Source organism: Borostomias antarcticus, assembly GCF_949987555.1.
Source record: "Borostomias antarcticus genome assembly, chromosome: 12".
In the NCBI taxonomy this organism is placed as follows: domain Eukaryota; kingdom Metazoa; phylum Chordata; class Actinopteri; order Stomiiformes; family Stomiidae; genus Borostomias; species Borostomias antarcticus.
This window is the reverse complement of record NC_140245.1, coordinates 24,524,901-24,549,173: the sequence shown is the minus strand read 5'-3', so window position 1 is coordinate 24,549,173 and position 24,273 is coordinate 24,524,901. Positions and strand designations below refer to the sequence as shown.

Genomic DNA, 24,273 nt, shown 5'->3' with positions numbered 1-24,273 from the left:
ACACGGAACCTCAGGATGCTAGAACCCGGGCAGGGTAAGAACAACACCGCTTTCCTGCTTCCACAGAACAACTCGGCTGCTCCGATCACACCCATACAACACCTACAGCCTACAGCTCCGCGTCGGCTTCGCCAAGTTGCTGTGTGTGTGTGTGTGTGTGTGTGTGTGTGTGTGTGTGGTTTTGCAGTCTTTGCCGCGGGCATTTGTGTATCGTCTCCCCCCTTTAAATCGGCTGCAAAGTTAAACGCGTGTTCCCGTGACTGTATCAGGCTACAACACGATCAACGGTGTCTCCAATTCTCTTTGACGCGACGAGTCGCTTTAAACCGCGACCGTGCGTCCTGAGACGCGTGTTCCCGTCTGATTAGGCTACATTTCGGATCGCAGTCCCGGTGCCATGTGCAGAAGATCGGTCCCGGTTTTGCGGGACGTGTTCATTGGTCGGTGCAGAAGCACGGTGGGGAGAAACAGTTGCGCAGCCCCCCGCTGTCAGTGGGAACGGCACGGGGACCCGAGCAGTAAACCGGTTTAATTCTGATTGATCACGGAGGGCAAGAGGGCCCAAACAAGTAGCTCACAGAGATTTGTGTGGTGGAATGCTGCCTACACGCCCCCCCCCCCCTCTCTCTCTCTCTCTCTCTCTCTCTCTCTCTCTCTCTCCCTCTCTCTCTCTCTCAGATAGATTAAGATTAGTATTTTTTCTCCTCCCATGCAGTTTGCTAATCCTTCTCTGAAATGGCAGGGAGCGTTGAGCTATGGATTCCGTGCGTTGGATAGCCTACCCAGATATATCTCTCTCTCTCTCGCCCCATGGGCTTGTTGGGTCTCTCATTACACATGGAAAACAACACAAACGAAAGAACGTAGCCTAGTTTTCTGATTGGACACCCCCCACACACGCACCACACACACACACGCACCACACACACACGCACACACACACTGGTGAGAGGGCACCCAGGCCTTCCATATGGCAGGACCAAGGAGGGTTAGAAGGCTAGGCTAGGGGGCATCCCTCAAACAGCCCCTGTATGGTAGAGGAGTGTGTGTGTGTGTGGGGGGGGGGGGGGGGGGGGGTAGGCTACACACCCTCTCACACACCCCTCTCCACTAGTGTGACAGACTGAGTGACAGCTTCCATTTCTGGCTACTGCTCCTTGTAAACATAGCTGAGCCTGCAGATTTATAGCACAGCGTGGGAGGTTGACATTTTTTATTTTGGGACTTTTTTTTTGTCTTCCTCCTCTCTCCGTGGTGTTTTGACCTAAAACCGGCCTCTCGTTCGCCTTCATTTTGAGTAAAAATAAATAAATAAATTCGCGCCAGCGTCAAACATTTCTGTCAACTGTTTTTCTTTTTTAACAGTGTACTTGAGAATCGTCCGGGGTGTCTTAATCGCTCAAGAGTTCTCAAGTTCAGCCCGACTAGCGTTTCCACGGTGAACAGCTGCGGTGTTGCCGCCCAGTTTGATCCCCTGCTGGACCCTGAAAACATCTACCTGTGGGATTATAATCTAAGAGGATTATAAAGCGCAGAGATTTGATTTTTATGGAACTAGAAACTGTCAACACCCTGTCCCCCCCTGTGTGTCTGACTGAAAACATCTCAGACATCATCCCCCTACTTTCTCACCATCCAGGATGCGTATGGGGAGTTGCAGACTTTGATGTGAATCTAGCCAGAGTCAAATCAAATCAAAACCGCCATCTCCCAACGCATGGAGCCAGTTCTTCGCCGGACACATTTATTGTGGATTGGTTTATAGGAAATGCCGTGTGCATGTGCTGGATCTCCCAACATGTCCCATTATGTCGTAATCCTCTTACTGAGGTACTTCTGGGAGAATACTGGCCAGATAGGAATGTTAAAAGGTGGCGTGTCAGAGGGAGTGCGTTGGGCTGTGGGCGTGGAGTGGCGGGGAGTACCATCAGCTGTTGATGGCGCCATGAGCTGCACGCCCACAACAGTCTGCCCGATTCTGACGGCGTGCAAACATGGAGCCAAATCCAAAGGGTTCTGATCCAGAGAGATGGAGAGAGAGACAGAGAGAGACCTTTTGACAGGCCAGAGGTAAGTGTAGCAAGATTCATTTACAAGTATCCCCCCCCCCCCTCTCTCCCTCCCTTTCTCTCCCTTTCTCTCTCACTCTCCCCCTCTCTTCTTCTCTCTCCCTTTCTCTCTCTCTCTCTCTCTCTCCCCTTCTCTCTCCCTTTCTCTCTCTCTCTCTCTCCCTCTCTCTCTCCCTCTCTCTCCCTCTCTCTCTCTCTGTCCCTAACTGTTCTGTTTCCTATTTCCCCCTGTGTTCTCCTCCCCCTCCGTCTCCCTGTATGTGGCAGCACTGTGTACTCAGAGACTCTGGGTAACATGGGTTCTCAGGTCAAACTGAATTACTGAGGAATGTTCTCCTCTTCAATTCCCGCCCTCTCAGGGTCCCAGCATGGGAGCGTTCCCCCTTCAGCGACGGCCAGAATGACTCGTTTCATTTTTGGAAGCGGGACTCCTGAGTTCCCACGGGCTCTCCCACCCTTCCCCGAGGTCCCCTCTCCCTCCCTCTCGCCCGCCCGAAACCAAAGACGACGGCGGCGTGAGGCGCGTTTCCCCCGGGGGCTGTTGAGACGCGTCGCTGTCGCTTAGTCGTCCGTTTCAATTTGCCGGCCGTTCACCTCGGTTAAGAGCGTCGTGAAGGCGTTCCAACCCCGGCCTGGTAGGCGTCCTTCTTTTTGGGAGGCCAGGCAAGCACGTGGGAACTCTAGAAACAGCCCCCGGGTCCGAGGGTGTTGGAAGGCTCTGCTCTTCTTGTTCTCTCCGGCAGGGAAGGTCCAGATCGGTTGGGGGTCTGACTTTGCCCCCATTTTGTTAACGGTCCTTCAACTGACTTTGAGAAACGGTTTGGTTTCTTGGTGAACTTGATTTAAGACACCGATGAAACTACTACTATTACTTCAGCTATAACTGTGGTGTCACATATCATGTATACCGCTGGTCGCCTATTTACCGACAGGCATTATCTGGTCGCCTATCATGTTGTGCTTTACATCGTGGCTGCGTTCCCAATCGCATACTACCCTACTATATAGTATGCCAAAACAGGATGTAGTATGTCCCAATACATAGTATGCCACATGCAGTATGGCAAAAATATTTCGTCGTATTTTGCAGTATGCACGCCAGCAGGCTTTTCTGGCTATTCTGACCCACAATCCTGTGCGCAGCGGAAATGTGCGTCAAATGTGCGAGTTGTGACAGCTGTAGATGAATGTCGCGTTATGGACAGCGACGGATGTGGGCAAATTTCAAGGCGCAATGTTATGACAAGGTAGTATGTCCCAATTGGATGCCTACTGCTTGCAAAGTACGTACTTTCTAAGGGCAGCTGTAGTAGGTACTGGTAGTAAGTAGTAGAAATATGCGATTGGGAACGCAGCCCGTGTCTCACGGCAGGGCCCTCTATGTCCCTCGGTTCTCACACTCTGTTCATTGTTGGCGTCCTACCTTTGGAATGTGTTGTCACTCTGGAGAAAAACATTAAAACTTAACACACTGACACTATTTATAACCAATAAAAATAAGTTCAAGTGTCAGCCAACAGCGGATTACAGCATCCTCGCTAATCTGCCCAGAGACAGGCTGTTATGATCTCCCCCTGATTGCTTGATGATGTCATTAGAGCGAAAGCATTCTTGTGGTTTTTTAGAAGGCTGGTTGCTCCATGTGAGTTCACTAAGGTGTAAATCTTAATGGCCTACTGTTCTGCCTCACTATTAAAAAATGGCTTTTTTCCCAATCAGGTTCGGTTCCAAAGGCGACGTTTTGATTATTTCTCTGTAATGACAGTTTCTTGGCAGAACTATCTAGTCTACCGTGTTTTCTGTGTCCATGTGGGGATTAACTGATAAAACTAGCAAACATCTTAATTCATGGGGAAAAGTCTCACAATAGATGATAGACAGTATGTGATACAACGCTCTCACATGCAAACATGTTCATGAGCCAAGCATCCGATGTGACTTGAGTGCCCAGATAGCAAGCGGATCTGGGCCATATACAGGCCAGATCTGGCCCTTGTGGTTTAGTTCCGGCCCGTATATGGCCCAGATCCGCTTGCCATCTGTGTGTTCACGGGCATCCTTCTTCCCACGCATAACTTTCAACATCTCGCAAATCTACCGATAAGAACTGCTACGAAGACAGAGCTCCTACGTAAACATTCCCTTGTGTTATTGCCTACGGTATATCTCACCGGACGATACGAGGAGAGGCGTTTTTGCGAGACGGAACCGTTAGTGACGTCCGGAATGAGCTGGGTTTCATGTTGAGGTCGGCCGGGGTCGGGAATGTCAACAAACTTCAGCGCCCGCTCCTCCTATTGTAAATCACAGGGTAATTGTGGGAGAAACGAGGAGACCTCGTCCACTCAGCGGGGTTTGGGCTCAACACTGGAGTGGGATAGGCTGATGATGTAAGCTCTATAGAAGCCCCCCCCCCTTCTCTCTCTCTCCTCTATCTCTCTCTATCCCCCCCTCTCTCTTTCTATCTATCTCCCCCCGCCTCTCTCTCTCTCTATCTATCTATCTCCCCCATCTCTCTCTATTTCTCACCCCCCCTCTCTCTCTCATTCTCTATCTCTCTCTCATTCTCTATCTCTCTCTCTCTCATTCTCTATCTATCTATCTATCTCTCTCTCTCATTCTCTCTCTCTCTCTCTCTATCAATCTATCTATCTATCTATCTATCTATCTATCTATCTATCTATCTATCTATCTATCTATCTATCTATCTATCTATCTATCTATCTATCTATCTATCTATCTATCTATCTATCCTTTATCTATCATCTATCTATCTATCTATCTATCTATCTCTCTCTCTCTCTCTCTCTCTCTCTCTCTCTCTCTCTCTATCTATCTATCTATCTATCTATCTATCTATCTATTTTCTATGAGCCATGTTTGTAGTCCCAGAGAGACAGGGGCCCCTGAGGGCCCTTGCCAGTGTTCTCTCCACCTTTGTGTCTATTGTAGGTGAGGGACTCGTTTGTCTGCTGCCGTAAAGAGGGACACCGTGTTTGCGCAGCCTCTCTAACGAGGTGTCGACTCCACAATGAGAGTCAAATGGCCTTTAGACAGCAGAGGATGAGTCAGCAGAAAGGAGGGCTGCATGGAGGCAGGCAGGCAGGCAGACAGACAGACAGACAGACAGACAGACAGGCAGGCAGGCAGGCAGGCAGGCAGGCAGGCAGACAGACAGACAGATAGATAGACAGACAGACAGACAGATAGGCAGGCAGACAGACAGACAGACAGGCAGGCAGGCAGGCAGGCAGGCAGACAGACAGATAGGCAGACAGACAGGCAGACAGACAGACAGATAGGCAGACAGACAAGCAGACAGACAGATAGGCAGACAGACAGGCAGACAAACAGACAGATAGGCAAACAGACAGATAGGCAGACAGACAGGCAGACAGACAGATAGGCAGGCCGGCAGACAGACAGACAGATAGGCAGGCAGACAGACAGACAGACAGACAGACAGACAGACAGACAGACAGACAGACAGACAGATAGACAGGCAGACAGACAGACAGACAGATAGGCAGAGACAGATAGGCAGGCAGACAGGCAGGCAGACAGACAGATAGGCAGACAGACAGGCAGGCCGGCAGACAGACAGATAGGCAGGCAGGCAGACAGACAGACAGACAGACAGACAGACAGACAGACAGGCAGGCAGACAGACAGACAGACAGACAGACAGACAGACAGACAGACAGACAGACAGGCAGGCAGGCAGGCAGGCAGGCAGGCACACAGGCAGACAGGCAGGCAGGCAGACAGGCAGGGTAGGCAATCAGGCCTGAGAGCCAATGCAAAGCATGTGTTGACTGACTGTCACGTGTCTGCCACACACACACACACACACACACACACACACACACACACACACACACACAATCGTCCCAGGGAAGGAATGTGCAGATAAAGACACCTTTCTAGTCTGGAGAGTGATACACACGTGATTACGTGTCGGAGCATGAGTGTCAGACTGAATGTGGCGTGATAGACTGAATAAAAACATGGCTCTGTCATTGTGATTGTAGCACCGTGTGTGTGTGTGTGTGTGTGTGTGTGTGTGTGTGTGTGTGGGGAGAGGTCTGTGTCTGTGTTTATATCCATCCCTGCGGTGTTTATCCTATGTAGTGTCTTCAGCTGGGAGGGGAACTGAGGACACTACTCGGAGTCCCGGCGGCGGATGATCACACTTCCTAACGGATGAGGTCAGCCATGACACGGAGAGTTAGAGAACAGCTAGGCAGACACTAAACAGGCAGGGCCAATCCCTACGCGCCGAACACATTCCAAACAAACCGAGTAGCTAGCCGTCGTAGAAGATGAGAGTTCTTAGGCGATTTCACTAGCTGGCCTGTGTGAAGAAAATACTTTTGAATCGTTCAGCTCGTTGGTTATTCTCCTCACTGTCTTTCCACGAATGTCCTTGGAGAACGAACTCCGTGTCCAGGAAGTATCCCTTCAGTAGCGACGCGGCGAAGCCGTAGAACGACAGAAGGGTTCCTTCTTTGCGTGGCGTTTCCCGGGGAAGCCGCATCGCGTTACACCTCGTCCGTTACCGATGGCTGCGGTGAGGAAACACTCAGGTCTTTGAGCTGCCCCCCCCCACACACACACACACACCCCTTCTCAGCTTCAGGGGTGTGTGTGAGGTGATGACATATGGCTCCAGTCCCCTCACCCCCCACCCCTCTGCCCTCCTGTGTCGTCCAGGTCTGAGGTCAAAGCCCAGAGTGTGTGTGTGTGGTGGTGGTTGGGGGGGGGGGGGGGGGGGTGTTGCAGTGAACTGTGACCCCCCCCTCTCTGTAGTCGGGGCCGTGGTTGCGCGGCAGCCCGAGAGGGGACAGGGGCGGACATTGTTCCTCATCAAACGACCGAGAGCACTAATTGTCCCTTCCGCCACATGAATGCATTGGAAGGGGGGGGGGGGGGGGACTCCTCGTCCAAACATCTCTGCCCTCCACTCAACGCTGTGTACTCTGGCGGTCGAGTCAGATCCAGATAATGTTTGGTTTGCTCGCAGTTTATTCAAGCCTCATATTATGGACATTGGACGGATGGATAGAACTGTCTCCTCTCCGGCCGCAGGTCTGTCCTCTGTAGGACTCCGTCTGTCCCAACTGGTGTCTTAGTTCCGGCCCATATATGGCCCAGATCCGCTTGCTATCTGGGCAGTATGTCATGCCTGTAGATGATTACAAGCGGATATTCATGTTCCCGGGCCAGTGTGGGTTTTGATTTGATCGTACCTCCAGATAGCAAGCGGATGTGTAATGATTCTGGGCCATATATGGGCCGGAACTAAGCCACAAGGGCCAGATCTGGCCTGTATACGGCCCAGATCCGCTTGCTATCTGGGACCTCGGCGCCAGAGCGAGACAGGAGAAAACAAAGCCGGCGCAGCGCTATCTCTCACGATGAGAGTGACAGACAAAGCCCCCCAGAAATAAAACATCACTCGGCTGGTTCAAACCGGCGGTACGCACAAGTAGGTATAATACTACGTACGGTATAATAAGGATGTCAAACCCACAGCGTGGCGACGCCCACCGCGCAGTTCAAAGACCGTCTCCCTCTGTTCCGACGTGTCGGTTCACGTCGGGCAAATAGCATCGCGCCTCCCTCCCTCCCTCCCCTCCGACTGATCTCGCCACCCCCCGTGAGATCGTGTCCTCGCACGCCGCGACGCTCCGACGCCCGACTGTAGCGAAAACAAGCGCGCCTGTTGTGAAGGCTGACGCGATCGCAGGAGGAGGGGGTGGAGGGAGAGAGGGAGGGCGCGTCGGTGCGGATCCGGTAGGGATGCGACACGCGGGGGCGTCTTTTCGCCGACCGCGGGCTCTGAGAGGACGATAGAACGGGGGGGAAGGGAGGGTTTGAGGTTGTTACGGCGAGCACGCGACGCGGCGGCGATACGGCGTACGGATGAGGCCCGGAGGAAAGGATGGTGTGTTGTGGGACTGGGTCGTGCGAGGCGTGGGAACGACGGTGGAGGAGGTGTGTGTGTTGTGTGTGTGTGTGTGTGGGGGGGGGGGGGGAGGTGTCAGGTGGTCCGGCCCGCTCCGCTGAAGCGTGACGCCGCCTCGCTGCTCACCATCGCGGCGGCGTCGACACCCAGACAGCAATCCGATCAGGGTCATATACAGGCCAGATCTGGCACTTGTGGCTTAGTTCCGGCCCATATATGGCCCAGATCCGCTTGCTATCTGGGTCCAAGTGATTCCAGGTCACCGACTGGGATCCGCAGGGGGGCCGGCCACGAGCCAAACTACGTCTGCTCACGCCGGGATCGCCATTGGCTAATGGAATGTACTCTTCTAGTTGGGTTCAAAGAGGAAGAAAGAGAGAGAGAGAGAGAGTGGGAGAGGGAGAGAGAGAGAGAGATTCAGTGGATGCAGTGCAGAATATGATGCTCAATCTCTTCTTCTCACATTTATGAACCCAATAGTACACACACACACACACACACACACACACATCGCACAGCACACGTGTACGCATAGGCCTCCTGCACAAAGTACACATTTTACGCACCGCAAACTACCTGGTTTAGTACGTCCACGTGTTCAGTCCCTGACAGTGGAACGCGATGTAGAGACGGCGCTGGTCTGTGGTCGCTGGTGGCTCATTATCTGACCAGAGCAAGGGAGAACATCACGATTTATCACCGGGAGGATCACGGACGAAGGGTTGAGATTTATGGCTGTTTGTCATAATGGCCCTTCTCCTGCCTCCGGCTCCGCGTGGGCCCCCGACGACGGGCACGTTTACACAGCTGCTTAAGGTTTGTAGGGAACCGATCGGCAAAATGTCCAAAAAATCGGGACGTATTTGAAATGTAAACGCGGCATGACTTCAGAGTTCAATATGCTAAACGGCCGCCGCCGCGTGACCCTGGCTTACATGAACGCTATTAACATTCCGCGTCGTTTCAGGGTCTGCAATTGGACACAAATGTTGCCATTGACTCTGTCGCTGAGAAATACTGTTTTGACTGCTGGTTAAATATGTACCAATTACTATAATTATGTTTAACACAGAATGTCAAATTGCTCTATTTTTGGCAACGCTTTTCTCGTGGCTGCACAGTTGGCTCGTGTTTCTCTGCCTCTGTTACAAGTCTCTGCTTAAGTGGCCTGAAACTTAACCCCTTACAAGCCTGACTCCGAGCCATAACAAAAGGGCCGAGAGAAAACGAGAGCTAGACCAGCCCTGGTTAAGATAACAAAGAAGTGGGGTGATAAGTTGCAGGAGTTTCTCTGAGGGTAGTAGAGCACATCCGGGGTAATCTGAACGGACGCGCTGGATTGGGTGACTCGAGCGCGAGTTGCTGTGTTTCAGGTGTGCACACACACACGCGCGCGCACGCACGCACATACATAGTTTTCACATTTCTCACAGCTCGGGCACACAGCCTTTGTGTGTGTGTGTGTGTGTGTGTGCACGCGGGTGGGTGCGCCCTTCTGTGTATGCGTGTGCCTGTGTGTGTGTGTGTGTGTGTGTGTGTGTTAACACCCTATTAACACACACACACACACACACACACAGCTCAACTTCCAGCGTGATGCGCCGCCCGCCCGACCGATATGCCAGGCTTAGTCTTGCGTAATTACCCCGGCGCTGATTTGAAAAGCCACACAGCCTCCGTGGCATAAAACACCGGGAGTCTCTCTCAGTGTTCAGTACCCTGTAGCTACTGTACCGTCACCAACCCTACCTGCTTTTTTGTGTGGTATTTTTACAGCCTTTCTCTGGGGTGGGGGGTTCCCCTCGGTAAGTCGACGAAGAAGGCTTTGTTTGTTGAGCTGTACGCCGCGGCTAGACAATAGCACGTGCGGTCGGACTATTACGTGGCGCGTTAAAGTACCTCAGCGGTGTCATTGTTGAAGCTTGTTGCCTCGGGACAGAAACCCATTTGTAGGGTATTAAGCCGTGACTAATGCTGATTGTTACCGGTGGGGGTCATCGCGGCGGGGCCCACGAGACCGCAGGCTTCTCGTCTGGGTCCGGCCGACAGACGGGTACTGTTAGCTACCTGTCCCAAGATGAGTCGTCGGTCTCCGGGTCGCCTCGGGGAAAGCCGTCGACAGAAGATCTAATCTCCGAGTGCCGGCGGAATGAGCTCCGATCTCCACAGCGGGAGAACGCGCTCGCGCTCGGGTGCCGATGTAGAGCTGTGCTATTTTCACCCGTTGAGCCTTGTGTATCTGTCGCTCTGTGTGTGTGTGTGTGTGTGTGTGTGTGTGTGTGTGTGTGTGTGTGTGTGTGTGAGCTCATCTGTTTACAAGCGTGCGCGTGTGCTTGTGTGTGTTTGGAAGGTTTATGCACTGTGTACGGACGGGATTTTATGTTGTGGCGTGCTATTTCCATCCAGACAGAACCGCCAGCTTGTTTGGTGCGCGCGTACCGTAGTAAATGCCCCAGTGCCCCCTGGGAGTGTTGACGTGTTGGCAGGGCCGTTTGGCAGAGGCCAAGACCCCAGACTGAGCAGAAACAGAGGGCCCGATCCTCACTTAACTGTGGCCCAGTGAAAAAACGATCAGCCATTCTCACTCTCTCTCTCTCTCTCTCTCTCTCTCTCTCTCTCTCTCTCTCTCTCTCTCTCTCTCTGTTCTTCTGTTCAGGGAGAAGCTGGATGTGGCTCGCCTGCAGAGGGAAGTTGCACGGGGCAAAAGCAAAGGAACAATGGTACAGTTGAAATTCTGTCTTAATACTGCTCGCTGACACACACACACACACACGCACACACACACACACACACCCCACGGTTGATACACACACACCCGGCCCTGAGCGTACTGTGCTGTATGTGTGTTTTGCATGCATTGATGCGCGCGTACGTACGTGGTCGCAAACCCACCACATCTATCCCAGATAGCGAGCAGATGTGTAATGATTCTGCGCCATATATGGGCCGGAACTAAGCCACAAGGGCCAGATCTGGCCTGTATATGGCCCAGATCCGCTTGCTATCTGGGATGCCAGGCCTCGTCCATCAGCGCATACTGCAGGGGGCATGATTGCACGGCGATTTCAGCGGGTCTTTTTCGGACGTCCAAAAAATATCCAATTAGGAGCCAGAATGAACGTTTTTTTAGACGTTCAGATATTGAACCCGTTTTGCACGTCCAGAGACGTCTTAGAGGGGTCCAAGCCAGAGAGAGAGAGAGAGAGAGAGGCCCAGCCCGGCGTCCAGATGTTTGACGGTCGTCCCCAACGCACTCCTCTCATAGGACAAAGCTGACGGATGGCGATTTTTCCCGGGAATCCGTCCTCGTGCGTGCGTGTCGGGGGAGGGGGACACGCTCGATATCGACTTCCACAGTTACGGCTCTGAGGAATGCATGCAAGCGCGAGGTCACCGACGGGCCGAAGGTCACCGAGGGAGCCATTGCACGAGCGACCGCGATACCGGAGTCACGTGGCGGCGCGGCGCCCGACTCACGGGCTCTCACAGTCGGTCGGTCGCCGCCGGCGTGTTTACCACCGCATACCTCGCGGCCCGCGTCAGCGTCACGCCTCGGTGTGTCAGCGGGTCCGCGGTCTCTCCCGGCCGGCGATATCAGCACGGCTGTGTGTCGTATCACTCCGAGGTAGCGTAGCCTATCGGCTGCCTGGCAGGCTGCCTCGCTGGGACACTGGGGATAAGGACAGTCTCTCCCACTCGGCAAGTGTGGATGCCATGCTAATTACCGCTCTGCTCTGTGTGTGTGTGTGTGTGTGTGTGTGTGTGTGTGTGTGTGTGTGTGTGTGTGTGTGTGTGTGTGTGTGTGTGTGTGTGAAGAGCACGGTGAAGGACGAGTTATCTGTGCCAGACAGCGGGGAGAGGGAGAGGATGAGAGGATGAGGAGGATGAGGGGGACGAGGGGGTGGTGGGGTGGGGGGGGTATCTCTGAGCCCCATTTGAAATTGGGATTATCCCTCCCGGACCCCCGCCTGCTCCTGAGCCCGGGCGCGGCCCCTAATAGACCAGAAGGAGGAGCTGCGTCGGGGAGATAATTGTCAAAGCGCTGGCGTGGTGCGATCTGCTCATCATCTCCGCCCTCAGACCGGGCCCCTAGAACCTCCCTCCCCTCCTCCCTGCTCCTCCCTGCTCCTCTCTGCTCCCCCCTGCTCCTCTCTGCTCCTCTCTGCTCCTCTCTGCTCCTCCCTACTCCTCTCTGCTCCTCTCTGCTCCTCTCTGCTCCTCCCTGCTCCTCTCTGCTCCTCTCTGCTCCTCCCTACTCCTCTCTGCTCCTCTCTGCTCCTCTCTGCTCCTCTCTGCTCCTCCCTACTCCTCTCTGCTCCTCTCTGCTCCTCCCTCTTCCTCTCTGCTCCTCTCTGCTCCTCTCTGCTCCTCCCTCTTCCTCTCTGCTCCTCCCTGCTCCTCTCTGCTCCTCCCTCTTCCTCTCTACTCCTCTCTGCTCCTCTCTGCTCCTCTCTGCTCCTCCCTCTTCCTCTCTGCTCCTCTCTGCTCCTCTCTGCTCCTCCCTACTCCTCTCTGCTCCTCTCTGCTCCTCTCTGCTCCTCCCTCTTCCTCTCTGCTCCTCTCTGCTCCTCTCTGCTCCTCCCTCTTCCTCTCTGCTCCTCTCTGCTCCTCTCTGCTCCTCCCTCTTCCTCTCTGCTCCTCTCTGCTCCTCTCTGCTCCTCTCTGCTCCTCTCTGCTTCTCTCTGCTCCTCTCTCCTCCTCTCTGCTCCTCTCTGCTCCTCTCTGCTCCTCTCTGCTCCTCCCTGCTCCTCTCTGCTCCTCCCTGCTCCTCTCTGCTCCTCCCTCTTCCTCTCTGCTCCTCTCTGCTCCTCCCTGCTCCTCTCTGCTCCTCCCTGCTCCTCCCTCTTCCTCTCTGCTCCTCCCTCTTCCTCTCTGCTTCTCCCTACTCCTCTCTGCTCCTCCCTCTTCCTCTCTACTCCTCTCTGCTCCTCTCTGCTCCTTCCTCTTCCTCTCTGCTCCTCCCTACTCCTCTCTACTCCTCTCTGCTCCTCCCTCTTCCTCTCTGCTCCTCCCTACTCCTCTCTGCTCCTCTCTGCTCCTTCCTCTTCCTCTCTGCTCCTCTCTGCTCCTCTCTGCTTCTCTCTGCTCCTTTCTGCTCCTCCCTCTTCCTCTCTGCTCCTCTCTGCTCCTCTCTGCTCCTCCCTCTTCCTCTCTGCTCCTCTCTGCTTCTCTCTGCTCCTCCCTGCTCCTCCCTGCTCCTTCCTCTTCCTCTCTGCTCCTCTCTGCTTCTCTCTGCTCCTCCCTGCTCCTCTCTGCTCCTCCCTGCTCCTCTCTGCTCCTCCCTGCTCCTCTCTGCTCCTCCCTGCTCCTCTCTGCTCCTCTCTGCTCCTCTCTGCTTCTCCCTGCTCCTCCCTGCTCCTCTCTGCTCCTCTATGCTCCTCTCTGCTCCTCCCTGCTCCTCTCTGCTCCTCCCTGCTCCTCTCTGCTCCTCTCTCCTCCTCTCTGCTCCTCTCTGCTCCTCTCTGCTCCTCTCTGCTCCTCTCTGCTCCTCCCTCTTCCTCTCTGCTCCTCTCTGCTCCTCTCTGCTCCTCTCTGCTCCTCTCTGCTCCTCCCTGCTCCTCTCTGCTCCTCTCTGCTTCTCCCTGCTCCTCTCTGTTCCTCTCTGTTCCTCTCTGCTCCTCTCTGCTCCTCCCTGCTCCTCTCTGCTCCTCTCTGCTCCTCTCTGCTCCTCCCTCTTCCTCTCTGCTCCTCTCTGCTTCTCCCTGCTCCTCTCTGCTCCTCTCTGCTCCTCTCTGCTCCTCCCTGCTCCTCTCTGCTCCTCTCTGCTCCTCCCTGCTCCTCTCTGCTCCTCTCTGCTCCTCCCTGCTCCTCTCTGCTCCTCTCTGCTCCTCTCTGCTTCTCCCTGCTCCTCTCTGCTCCTCTCTGCTCCTCTCTGCTCTTCTCTGCTCCTCCCTGCTCCTCTCTGCTCTTCTCTGCTCCTCTCTGCTCCTCTCTCCTCCTCTCTGCTCCTCCCTCTTCCTCTCTGCTCCTCTCTGCTTCTCCCTGCTCCTCTCTGCTCCTCTCTGCTCCTCTCTGCTCTTCTCTGCTCCTCTCTGCTCCTCTCTGCTCCTCCCTGCTCCTCTCTGCTCCTCCCTGCTTCTCTCTCCTCCTCTCTGCTCCTCCCTGCTCCTCTCTGCTCCTCCCTGCCCTTCACGTTGTAGTTGAGACGGATTAAAACGCTTGCCGACTTTGAAGTCTAGGGCGAATTCACTAAAGCAAATTGCGCCCGCTAATTGCACCATTATATTGCGCGTCAGTTGCGCCCGCTATGTGCTCCGTTTTAAAAACCTATTCACTAAAGACATTGCGCTAATAATATCCCAGCGCAAACACGCCCATTCGGTGTTTGCGGCTGAGTGCAATTTGCTGCTGATATAGGAAATGACTATAAATACTGCGCATACAGCGCATACAACTCGAAAGCATATCATTGGACGATGGCAGACAGAAAAAGAAAGATACGATTTTCAGACAGCGAACTTGAAGGCCTCACGGACGAGGTTCAAAAACATGTCTCACAGCTTTCCGCAAAAAATATCACGACTGCAGCAAAAAATCATATTTGGGGTTTAATTTCCCAATCAGTCAGTTTGTGTGTGTAAACGCGGAAGACTGCAAACGGAGGTGGAATGATTTGAAAAGACGAACAAAGGAAAAATTGTCATTTTATGTTATGCAAGTTGCAGCACGATGATCTGGCATACTTTTGGGGGAGTGTATAACATTGCCCCACCGGTACGATCTAGGCATCTAAACGGCTTTTCAGGATTCCAAATGTGCACTCAATCACACCGCGCGTCCTGATGTGAGCCCAGTTGTACGCCGCCTCTCCAACGTTGGAAGGATTACGCACGGGAGTCATCATCCATGGCTGAAGATGATACCTGCCGTCACCTATGATACAAAAGCAAAATATTTTCAAGACCATTCAAATAAAAAAATATTGTGTAGGCTATGTTTTTATTTATTTATAGGCCTACCTATATCGGCCCCCAGCCGTTCAATGAACAGCTATAGGGAATGCGCAGTTTCGCGTATAGACTATTATACGCACAGTTTCGTGCTATGTAGGCTATTATAAGTATTATTCATTGGGGGAGCTTGGACTCGCTGGGGACGGGTGGAGAGACGCATAGTCTACAGAGCCTCCACAGACGCGACTTCATCCTCCAGTTGGCTGAAGAGCTGCGCGCTCTGGTGTCCAAACAGCTACCGCGGTGGTTCTAGTGTTAAATCAAAAAGTGACCTTCTTCTAAATATTCTCTCACGAACAACATGCCTGGCATTGCGATGCCTTCGCCTCGCAACAATCACCGCTGCCATGATCAGCGGACAGCTGGCCGCGACACACCCCTTGCGCTTAAATACCACCACGTTTCTGAAAACGGTATTAATTTCACTTTAACTGCGTGAGGCAATTTGCGCCGATCTTTGTGAATTGGGCGGGTTTTGCAATAATGTTCATTTGCATAGAAAGGGGAACATTCTCCGCCCATATTACCTAATTTAAATATGAGCTAATAACACCGGCGCAGAGAAACGCAATGACGAACGCAACGCAGTTAACACCGTATTTCACCCTTTGCGAGGGCTTTGTGAATAGCAAACATAATTTTTGACTTATTTGCACAGGCTTTGCGTCAGGAAAAGCTGCGCAATCCTTTAGTGAATTCGCCCCCAAGTGTGTGTGCGTGTGTGTGTGTGCGTGTGTGTGCGTGTGTGTGTGCGTGTGTGTGTGTGTGTCTCCTGGAGTGTCTGATGCCTCTCATCCAGTCTAGGTGCCACAGATTTCCTCTCTGTTCTCTGTCCCAATTCCTTGTACTCTCTCTCTCTCTCCCTCTCTTTCTCTCTCCCTCTCTCTCCCTCTCTTTCTCTCTCTCTCCCTCCCTCTCTTTCTCTCTCCCTTTCTCTCTCTCCCTCTCCCTCCCTCTCTCCCCCTCTCTCTCTCTCTCTCCCTCTCCCTCTCTTTCTCTCTCCCTCTCTCTCTCTCTCTCTCCCTCACTCTCTCTCTCTCCCTCTCCCCCTCTCTCCCCCTATCTCTCTCCCTCCCTCCCTCTCTCTCTCTCTCTCCCTCTCTCTCTCTCTCTCTCCCTCCCTCTCTCTCTCTCTCTCTCTCTCTCTCTCTCTCTGTAACCTGATCACAGAGCAGGAATGCCACTGGGCCCTCCTGCCTTTCTGCTGACTCGTCCCGTAGGGACCCGCCGCTGCGTTACGTTACACCGCCGTACGACTGCATTGCGCAGGAAAAGAATGCGAAAGGAATCTTTATGGTTTTCGCGTGGCGCCCGGGCACGCAGGCACCGCCGCCGTCGATTGGCCGACCCGGTCCGCGCCACAACATGGCCGCCGCTCCGTGTAAATAGCACAACATTAACGAGAGCGTTAACTCTGGGTAGGGTCGGTTTTAGTCGGGGTTCTGGATATTTACCGCCTTAGCTACCGCCAGTGTCATGACCCTTGAGCCTTAAGGGCTTTTTAACATTCTGGTATGGGATTTCAGAGATTCTTTCATTATAACTAGTTAGAGCCCAGATAGCAAGCGGATCAGGGCCATATACAGGCCAGATCTGGCCCTTGTGGCTTAGTTCCGGCCCATATATGGCCCAGAATTATTACACATCCGCTTGCTATCTTGGAGAGATGTAATTATCTCTAAAGAGAGATATCCTTCATTTGCGTTGATGTGGTCCAGATACCAGCATAGTGAACTTCCTGTGTACGCGTGTGACCCAACGGGCGTTGAGTACCGGTGACAAGCGAGACGCTGACACAGCCACCAAACCTGTCTGTCAGCCCAACATCCTGTTTCCTCGTCAGGAGACGCTCCTTAAGACGGGTCCAGGAAGCGCCGCGCCTGCCCCCCCCCTCCGCCCCACCCCACCCGCCCACACCTCCAGACCTGAACACTCTCCAACCTGACAGGGACAAACACCCCCCCCCCCCAGAAGGGGATACCGGCCGCGGCTCGGATAGCTCTGTTTACCCGGCCGCGATCGCTGGAACACAGGGCCCTCTAGTCTCCCCCAACAAGCGTGGCCCTGTCCTCCCCCCCCCCCCCATCAAAACCTCTCATTCAGGGCCCCCGGCCTCCGCTGTAGGTGACGCTCGGCCCCGGAATTCCAGCCCAGGGGAGAGGTGTGGCGTTGGGCAGGGCTGCTCAATAAGGCCTTCTCCTTTTTCCCAGGGTGCCGCGGGGAGGGAACCGAGCAGGTCTTTAGGCAGGATGCTGGTTTTCCTGTCGGGAGAGAGAAAAAAAGAGAAGCGAAGAGGTTTGTGAAGGTGGGGTCTCTCCTGCCGCTGGTCGGCCCGGCCGGTCGGCTGTCCATTAAAAGGCCATTGAAAGCAGCGGGCGAGATTCTGACCGCTGGAAACGGCTGTCTAAACAACACGGGAAAATAAACGCCGCAGTTTGTGCGAAACCGGGTTTATTTTCCTTTCCCTCGTCGTTCGCGCGCACGAGCGCCACGCACGCACACGCGCGCACTATTTAGTTTTTCTCGCACGTCGATCGCCGCGTTCGATGGGTTCATGCTTGAACAAAAACGTAAACGAAAGAAGATTGGATGGTTTTCACATTAGCTCGCCGATCTACTTCTCTGTGTCGGCGTGCGAGGAACTCTGGAGCATGCGGACGCTGCGGTGTCATTCGTGTAGAAAATGCAATTAAGATGAGAACCAAGATAGCAAGCGGATCTGGGCCATATATGCGCCGGAACTAAGCCACCAGTGCCAGATCTGGCGTGTATATGGCCCTGATCGGAGTCTGGGAAGGAACCGACCCGGATGTGAGTGTGTGAGACTGGGGAGAGAGTGTGTGAGACTGGGGAGAGAGTGTGTGAGACTGGGGAGAGAGTGTGTGAGCCTGGGGAGAGAGTGTGTGAGACTGGGGAGAGAGTGTGTGAGACTGGGGAGAGAGTGTGTGAGACTGGGGAGAGAGTGTGTGACACTGGGGAGAGAGTGTGTGAGACTGGGGAGAGAGTGTGTGAGACTGGGGAGAGAGTGTGTGAGACTGGGGAGAGAGGATGGACAACGCAAACCCTAACAGTGGAGGTCTGAATCACTGGACGCCTCGTATGGAGAGAGCTCGTATGGAGAGAGATCGTATGGAGAGAGATCGTATGGAGAGAGATCGTGTGGAGAGAGATCGTATGGAGAGAGCTCGTATGGAGAGAGATCGTATGGAGAGAGATCGTATGGAGAGAGATCGTATAGAGAGAGATCGTATGGAGAGAGATCGTATGGAGAGAGATCGTATGGAGAGAGATCGTATAGAGAGAGATCGTATGGAGAGAGATCGTATGGAGAGAGATCGTATGGAGAGAGATCGTATGGAGAGAGATCGTATGGAGAGAGATCGTATAGAGAGAGATCGTATGGAGAGAGATCGTATGGAGAGAGATCGTATGGAGAGAGATCGTATGGAGAGAGATCGTATAGAGAGAGATCGTATGGAGAGAGATCGTATGGAGAGAGATCGTATGGAGAGAGATCGTATGGAGAGAGATCGTATGGAGAGAGCTTGTGTGTTCCCGCCCTTCTGTTGCTCTCCGTGAAGATTGAGTGTCTAGTACTGGATATGAAGAAGTGAGAGAGGGGTGAGTGAGTGAGTGAGTGAGTGAGTGAGTGAGTGAGTGAGTGAGTGAGTGAGTGAGTGAGTGAGTGAGTGAGATGTGTGAGTGAGTGAGTGAGTGAGTGAGTGAGTGAGTGAGTGAGTGAGTGAGTGAGTGAGTGAGATGTGTGAGTGAGTGAGTGAGTGAGTGAGTGGCTGAGTGACTGGGTGACTGAGTGAGATGTGAGTGAGTGAGTGAGAATGAGAGAGATGTGAGTGAGTGAGTGAGTGAGTGAGTGAGTCATTGAGTGAGTGAGTGAGTGAGTGAGTGAGTGAGTCAGTGAGTGAGTGAGTGAGTGAGTGAGTGAGAATGAGAGATGTGAGTGAGTGAGAGAATGAGTGAGTAACCGAGTCAGTGAGTGACCGAGTCAGTGAGTGAGTGAGTGAGTGAGTGAGTGAGTGAGTGAGTGAGTGAGTGAGTGAGTGAGGTGTGAGTGAGGTGTGAGTGAGTGAGTGAGTGAGGTGTGAGTGAGGTGTGAGTGAGTGAGTGAGTGAGTGAGTGAGTGAGTGAGTGAGTGAGTGAGTGAGTGAGTCAGGGAGTGAGAGAGTGAGTGACTGAGTGAGTGAGTGAGTGAGTGAGTGAGTGAGTGAGTGAGTGAGTGAGTCAGGGAGTGAGTGAGTGAGTGAGTGAGTGAGTGAGCGAGCGAGTGACTGAGTGAGTGAGACGTGAGCAGTGTCAGTGGGAGGTTGTGGGCAGTGGTCTCCCCGGCCGGTAGAGAGAGAGCATCAGCCTGCCTGACAGCTGTTTGGAGGATCACTGGCAGTGCCGAGGTCCGAGGGGGGGGGGGGGGGGTCAGGGGGACTCGGGGGGGCCTCAGGTGCTGTCTCTATAGATCGGTCTTATCAGCCGTGGCCAGGGGACCGGGGCTCCCAGCTCTGCTCCTCCGCATTCAGGGGACTGACAGAGGCTGACAGCCGAGCCTAAATCGCCTCTCCACACGGGGCCCTGGCCGGGCTCTCTGGAGCACATGTGCTCTGGCTGGGGCGAGGGTGATATTAGGGATGTGTGTGTGTGTGTGTGCGTGGTTATTGGGGGGGGATGGAGGGGGTTCTCTTGGCAGTGATAAATGGGCCCCTCGTATGCTTTAACACACCCCGGTGTGTGTGCAGTCGCCCCGTAGCGAGCCGTAACGTATCGGTGGCCCCTCCGTGATAATTGAATTGATGGGGCCCCCAGGGACACGGGGTTGTGGTTCCTGAGTTAATAACACGGCTTTTGGTTTCCTCCATATTTCACAGATAAGTCATTTCCGCGTCGGCGCGTCGATAGCGGGACCGTTTTCATTTGGAGAAGTGGCGAGGCTTCGCCCGCACGCCGTACCAAATACAGCGTACTGTATCAAAGTCTTTTTAGCAGGTTGGAACACATTTAGTCATTATTAGCATAAAATATCAGCTTGAAATACTATAAAACGTAGAGTGAATGTGGACATGCTACAAACGGTACTTACCTTTTTGTTGTTGTTGTTGTTGACACGATAGTGTTTATATTATAGCATTGTTGGCCCTGGAAGTCACATTAATCAAAAGCGTTGTGTTTGCCAGGCGGACAAAACCCCCGTCCCACTAAACCCACGCTCGTCAATACAGACCCTGCCCCCCCTGGCTCGCTGATGAATGAGAGACCAGCAAAGAGCATTGTGTCCCTGGTGTGTGTGTGTGTGTGTGTGTGTGTGTGTGTGTGTGTGTGTAGCAGTGGGCCAAATATACACTCTCAGGCCTTTGATTCAGCAAGAGCTCCTACTGAGGTTTTACTGTGTAATGAAGAGATTATTGAGCGAACGCGCGCGCACACACACACACACACACACACACACACGCCTGTGCATCCACTTTCCCTGATAACATTGCACTGCGGCTTTTCCTCGGGCACAATGGTACGGGAGAGGGGCAGAACCTCTAATTAATTTAGAATCCTCTCCGGGTCGTGGAGGCTATCAGGGGCTTTGGACTGGAGTGATTCACCTCGGAGGTCTAGCAATGCGTCATTTACAATGAGAAACTCACGCTGTCCAATTAATTACAGTCACTACGGTAAAACCTTGTATCAGCGCTAACTTTTAACAGCGTAGATGGGTCTACACAGACACGTTTTCTATCTTTTCGATGCCCCACCGTGGCCACCGCGGTATGAAGATCACGGGTTTTGATCTTGCGTGTCAGCTGAGAGGCATTAAAACGGGAGCTGATCATAACTCATGCACTGTGATGTTATGATCATAACTCATGCACTGTGATGTTATGACGGAGTGGCCTGTCCGCCTTAAACCGGGTAATAGACCCGCTAATCCCAAAGAGGCCAAAGGTTAATCCTGAAATACGACGTATGGTCTGGTCCCAAGGCCTATCTGGCCGTGGCAACTCTAAACCCGTGTTAACTCTTGGTCAAGCAAGTATCTGTGGGAAATCAAGTACATTGTTCGATTCTATGATCAAAATAATACTGTGAACTTTCTTATGTACACTGATGCTCCGGCGTCGGGGCTCTTTTGGGGTTGTGACGCTCTTCCTTGGGAGGAGAGCCATCTACCGGACGAAGAGGGAAGTGCAGGTTACTGACGCGACCATGACAGCCACTGATCTCTCCTCAGAGACGGGATGTACCGATAAATAAGCCTTTTATAAAGATCTCATCACACATTTCTCCTTACAAATACTAGTTCAGCTACTGTTGCTGCTGGAGGTATAGACGTATTTGCTAGGAGCACTTGTAAATATGTTTTCAATTTGTACATAGGCTACTTCAGCTGTGAAATTGTGCAATGGTATTGTTAGGATTCCTGGCTACATAAAGAAATTGTAACGTTCAATTTTAAACTGCTCCCAGGCCTAGTTAAGTTGCTGAAATTGTAAATTGAACAAAAGCAATAGACTGCTTTCAACATAATGTATGTTGTAAAAGCGGGTTGTTATTACCGCACTTGGCAAGGCCCTGTCTGCAGAGTAGAGATTTATAGGGGGTTTTCTGCCTGGGGGGTTCAAGGGGGAGATGTGGACAAAGCTACTGTTCTTTTCTGTCCAAAATCCAGGCTAAACCACCGATTATGATCACTTATTAAATCTGGGGAAGAGAAAAAAGGGGGTGGGGGTTTATATAGGTAATTCATGTTTGTTATACAACAGATTGGCAAAATAAGATCCAATATAACGCCTGTGAAATCTCACTTTGTGGTAGATGTTTACCATTGTAGGCTATACGTTAGTGGCGCCGTATTTGGTGAAAACGCGCACCTGAATAGTTGAGCTGCTCTGTTCTGGTCTAAGAGACATCTGCCGTGATGGCCGGCTCAGCTGTTGGTCTTAACTAAGCAACCAGGCCTCACAATAGAGGGCCCGGGGACTCGTTTGGTCCGGGTCCAGGTCGAGAACTTGGCACGGAGGTTATGATGCTTTATGGTTCTGGAGCGGGAGATTTACGCACGCCATTAATACCCTGACGCACAGCCTCCCCAGTGCGTTGAAAAAAAGGCGCCCGGCATAGTAGCAGATTTACGGCCATCTTGAAGACCAGCGGTGGTTTTAGTGGGACTCGGGTTTTAATGCGGTCTGTCCGACTGCTTCACAGCATCAAACTGCTGTTGGGAGGATTTTCTGCCAAGTCAACAGTGAAACATGACTGTTTACTGGATCTTCAGCACTCTGTGCCCAAACCAGGAGCAAACAAGGTTTATATTGTTCTCCAAAGGGGAAAACTAATGTTTTCTTTACGTTGTATGGTAGCTTATATTCATTCAGCTTTCAAAATGCACTGGACTGCAGTATAACGTTTGCAAACTTTTGCAATTTGCATAACCTGTGAATCCACGTCCCTCAAAGACGCTGTCAGTGTGTCAACTTGTCGAATGTGGGTTCAAATCCCGCCCTGGGAAAGCCCTTAACATGAGTTACACCTCCCTTGCAGGAGTTTGCCTTGATTTAATGTAGGCCCAAATGAAATCACAGGTGCTGAGGGGGCTGTCTGGGGGGAAATGACATCAGTGCTGTCCGAGACTGAAATGTGTCACAAGTGCAGTTGCTGTTCAGTCTCGTGACCACTAGGTGGCACTGTAGTGCTTTTGTGTGGCTTTGTCTGCTGTTACTGGATGAAGGATGAAATTCTCAGAGGAGACACGGTGGATGCATAATTAATCTCAATGGGGGGGTGTGGGGGGAGGGGGCGTGTTGTAAGTGGTCACCATTTACCATTTACAGGAACAGGCAACTGACAGCGGTGAAGCAAAGTATGTCTCTGGGTATTTGACTTGGATTTCAGACTTCATTAAGGGCCTTGCAATTACTACTTCTCCTCGGATCCTCCAGGGCTCTGCTGTTCAGACGCTCTGAAGCTTGTAGTTAGGCTACTGATGGACAGTAGACCCCAGTTGGTCATGTAAGAAATCTATAGTCCGTTAGTACAGTAAAACAGCTATACAGCTGGTCAGCCATAGTCTTTTTTTGTAGTATAAGCTTGCAACATTCCTCACAAGATGACCAGTAGCCTAATGTTTGAGTGGCTTATCATTAAGAGGCATAGACTGATTACTTTTTTTCTACAGAAATTAAAGTTATCCCTGAGTAGAAATGCCTCCTCAGCGAGTTCACAGAGTGCAGGAGTCCTTTGAAGCCAATTCCAATCCAAGGACGGACTCCGCTTCGAGGGACTTCTAAGAAAGTTGGCCTGAGCAGGAGCTGACTCCAATTAGCGGCTTGGCCCCTGCAGAAAGAAGCGTTCAGAGCTTCGCTATTTCTTTTCAACTAATGTGTACGGTCACTGGCCCCCGTGTTTAGCCCAAGCTACATCCATTTTTCTTCTGCGAACGTGGTCCGAAGCCAACAAGTGGAAATTCGTGAAAATGTGCAGGCAGTACAGATACGGCAAGCAATTATGAAACCACAGTTTTTGTGGTTTCACGTTCAATATCCGGGCTGGATGATGGTCCAGTCACCTCACAGCAAGATGGTACTCGGGGGGAGGGGGGGGAGGGAGAGAGAGGGAGGGAGAGAGAGGGCGGGGGGGTACTCCCGGCTGTCTGCTCCCGGCTGCCCTTGGAGGAAGGACGACAGGATGGGTTAAGCACAGAGAAACATTTCATCGGCAACCCTAAATGCGTGTGTGTGTGTGTTCCCATGTGTCGCCCATTACACGTGTGTGTGTGGGGTTGTGTGTGTGTGTGTGTTGGGGTGTGTGTGTGTGTGACAAATAAAGACATCATCGTCTGCTATCCCAGTCAAATAGCATCGTTGATTAAACTAGTTTTGCTCGTTAACATCCAGCCACTAAACACGCCTCTCTCTCCCCCCCCCCCCTCCCTCCCTCCCCCCCCTGACAGCGAGAGAAGCTGATTCACGAGCTCGAGGAAGAACGACGCCTGCAATTGGACAGCGAGAAGCGCCTCCGAGAAGCGACGGAGGACTCTGAGTCGGGCCGCGCGCAGATGGTCTCTCTGCAGCAGCATTTCTCCAGGTAACCGCGGCGATGACGCGTATCCATGCCTGTATCCATGACGACGGGACGGAACCGAGGGGAACGCTCGGCGCGGCGTTTTTAGCGCACGTACTGTACGCGTCCCTCGGCCGTCCGCGCGTGCGTCCCGCGCTGAAGACGGCACCGGCGGCGAAGCGTTGTCAGAATGACCTCAGCGCGGCGTTTGGTTCTAGTTTAGGGTCAC

The 24,273-nt window shown here is 52.7% G+C and overlaps 1 protein-coding gene across 4 annotated transcripts in view; it reads left to right on the top strand.

Annotated features, from left to right (window-relative positions):
* LOC311316143 (nck-associated protein 5-like) overlaps window positions 1–24,273 on the top strand; it is a gene marked incomplete at its 5' end in the record, with an annotated part of 135,426 nt that overhangs the window by 51,599 nt on the left and 59,554 nt on the right. For 3 of the 4 annotated variants that reach the window (XR_014630698.1, XM_084446927.1, XM_084446926.1), the window contains 2 exons: window positions 10,694–10,757; window positions 23,935–24,068. Coding sequence is in view for 3 of the 4 variants with exons in the window: in XM_084446927.1 (XP_084303053.1) it covers window positions 10,694–10,757; window positions 23,935–24,068 (198 nt within the window). The remainder of the gene's footprint in view (window positions 1–10,693; window positions 10,758–23,934; window positions 24,069–24,273) is intronic. The other variant, XM_084446928.1, reaches the window with a different exon arrangement.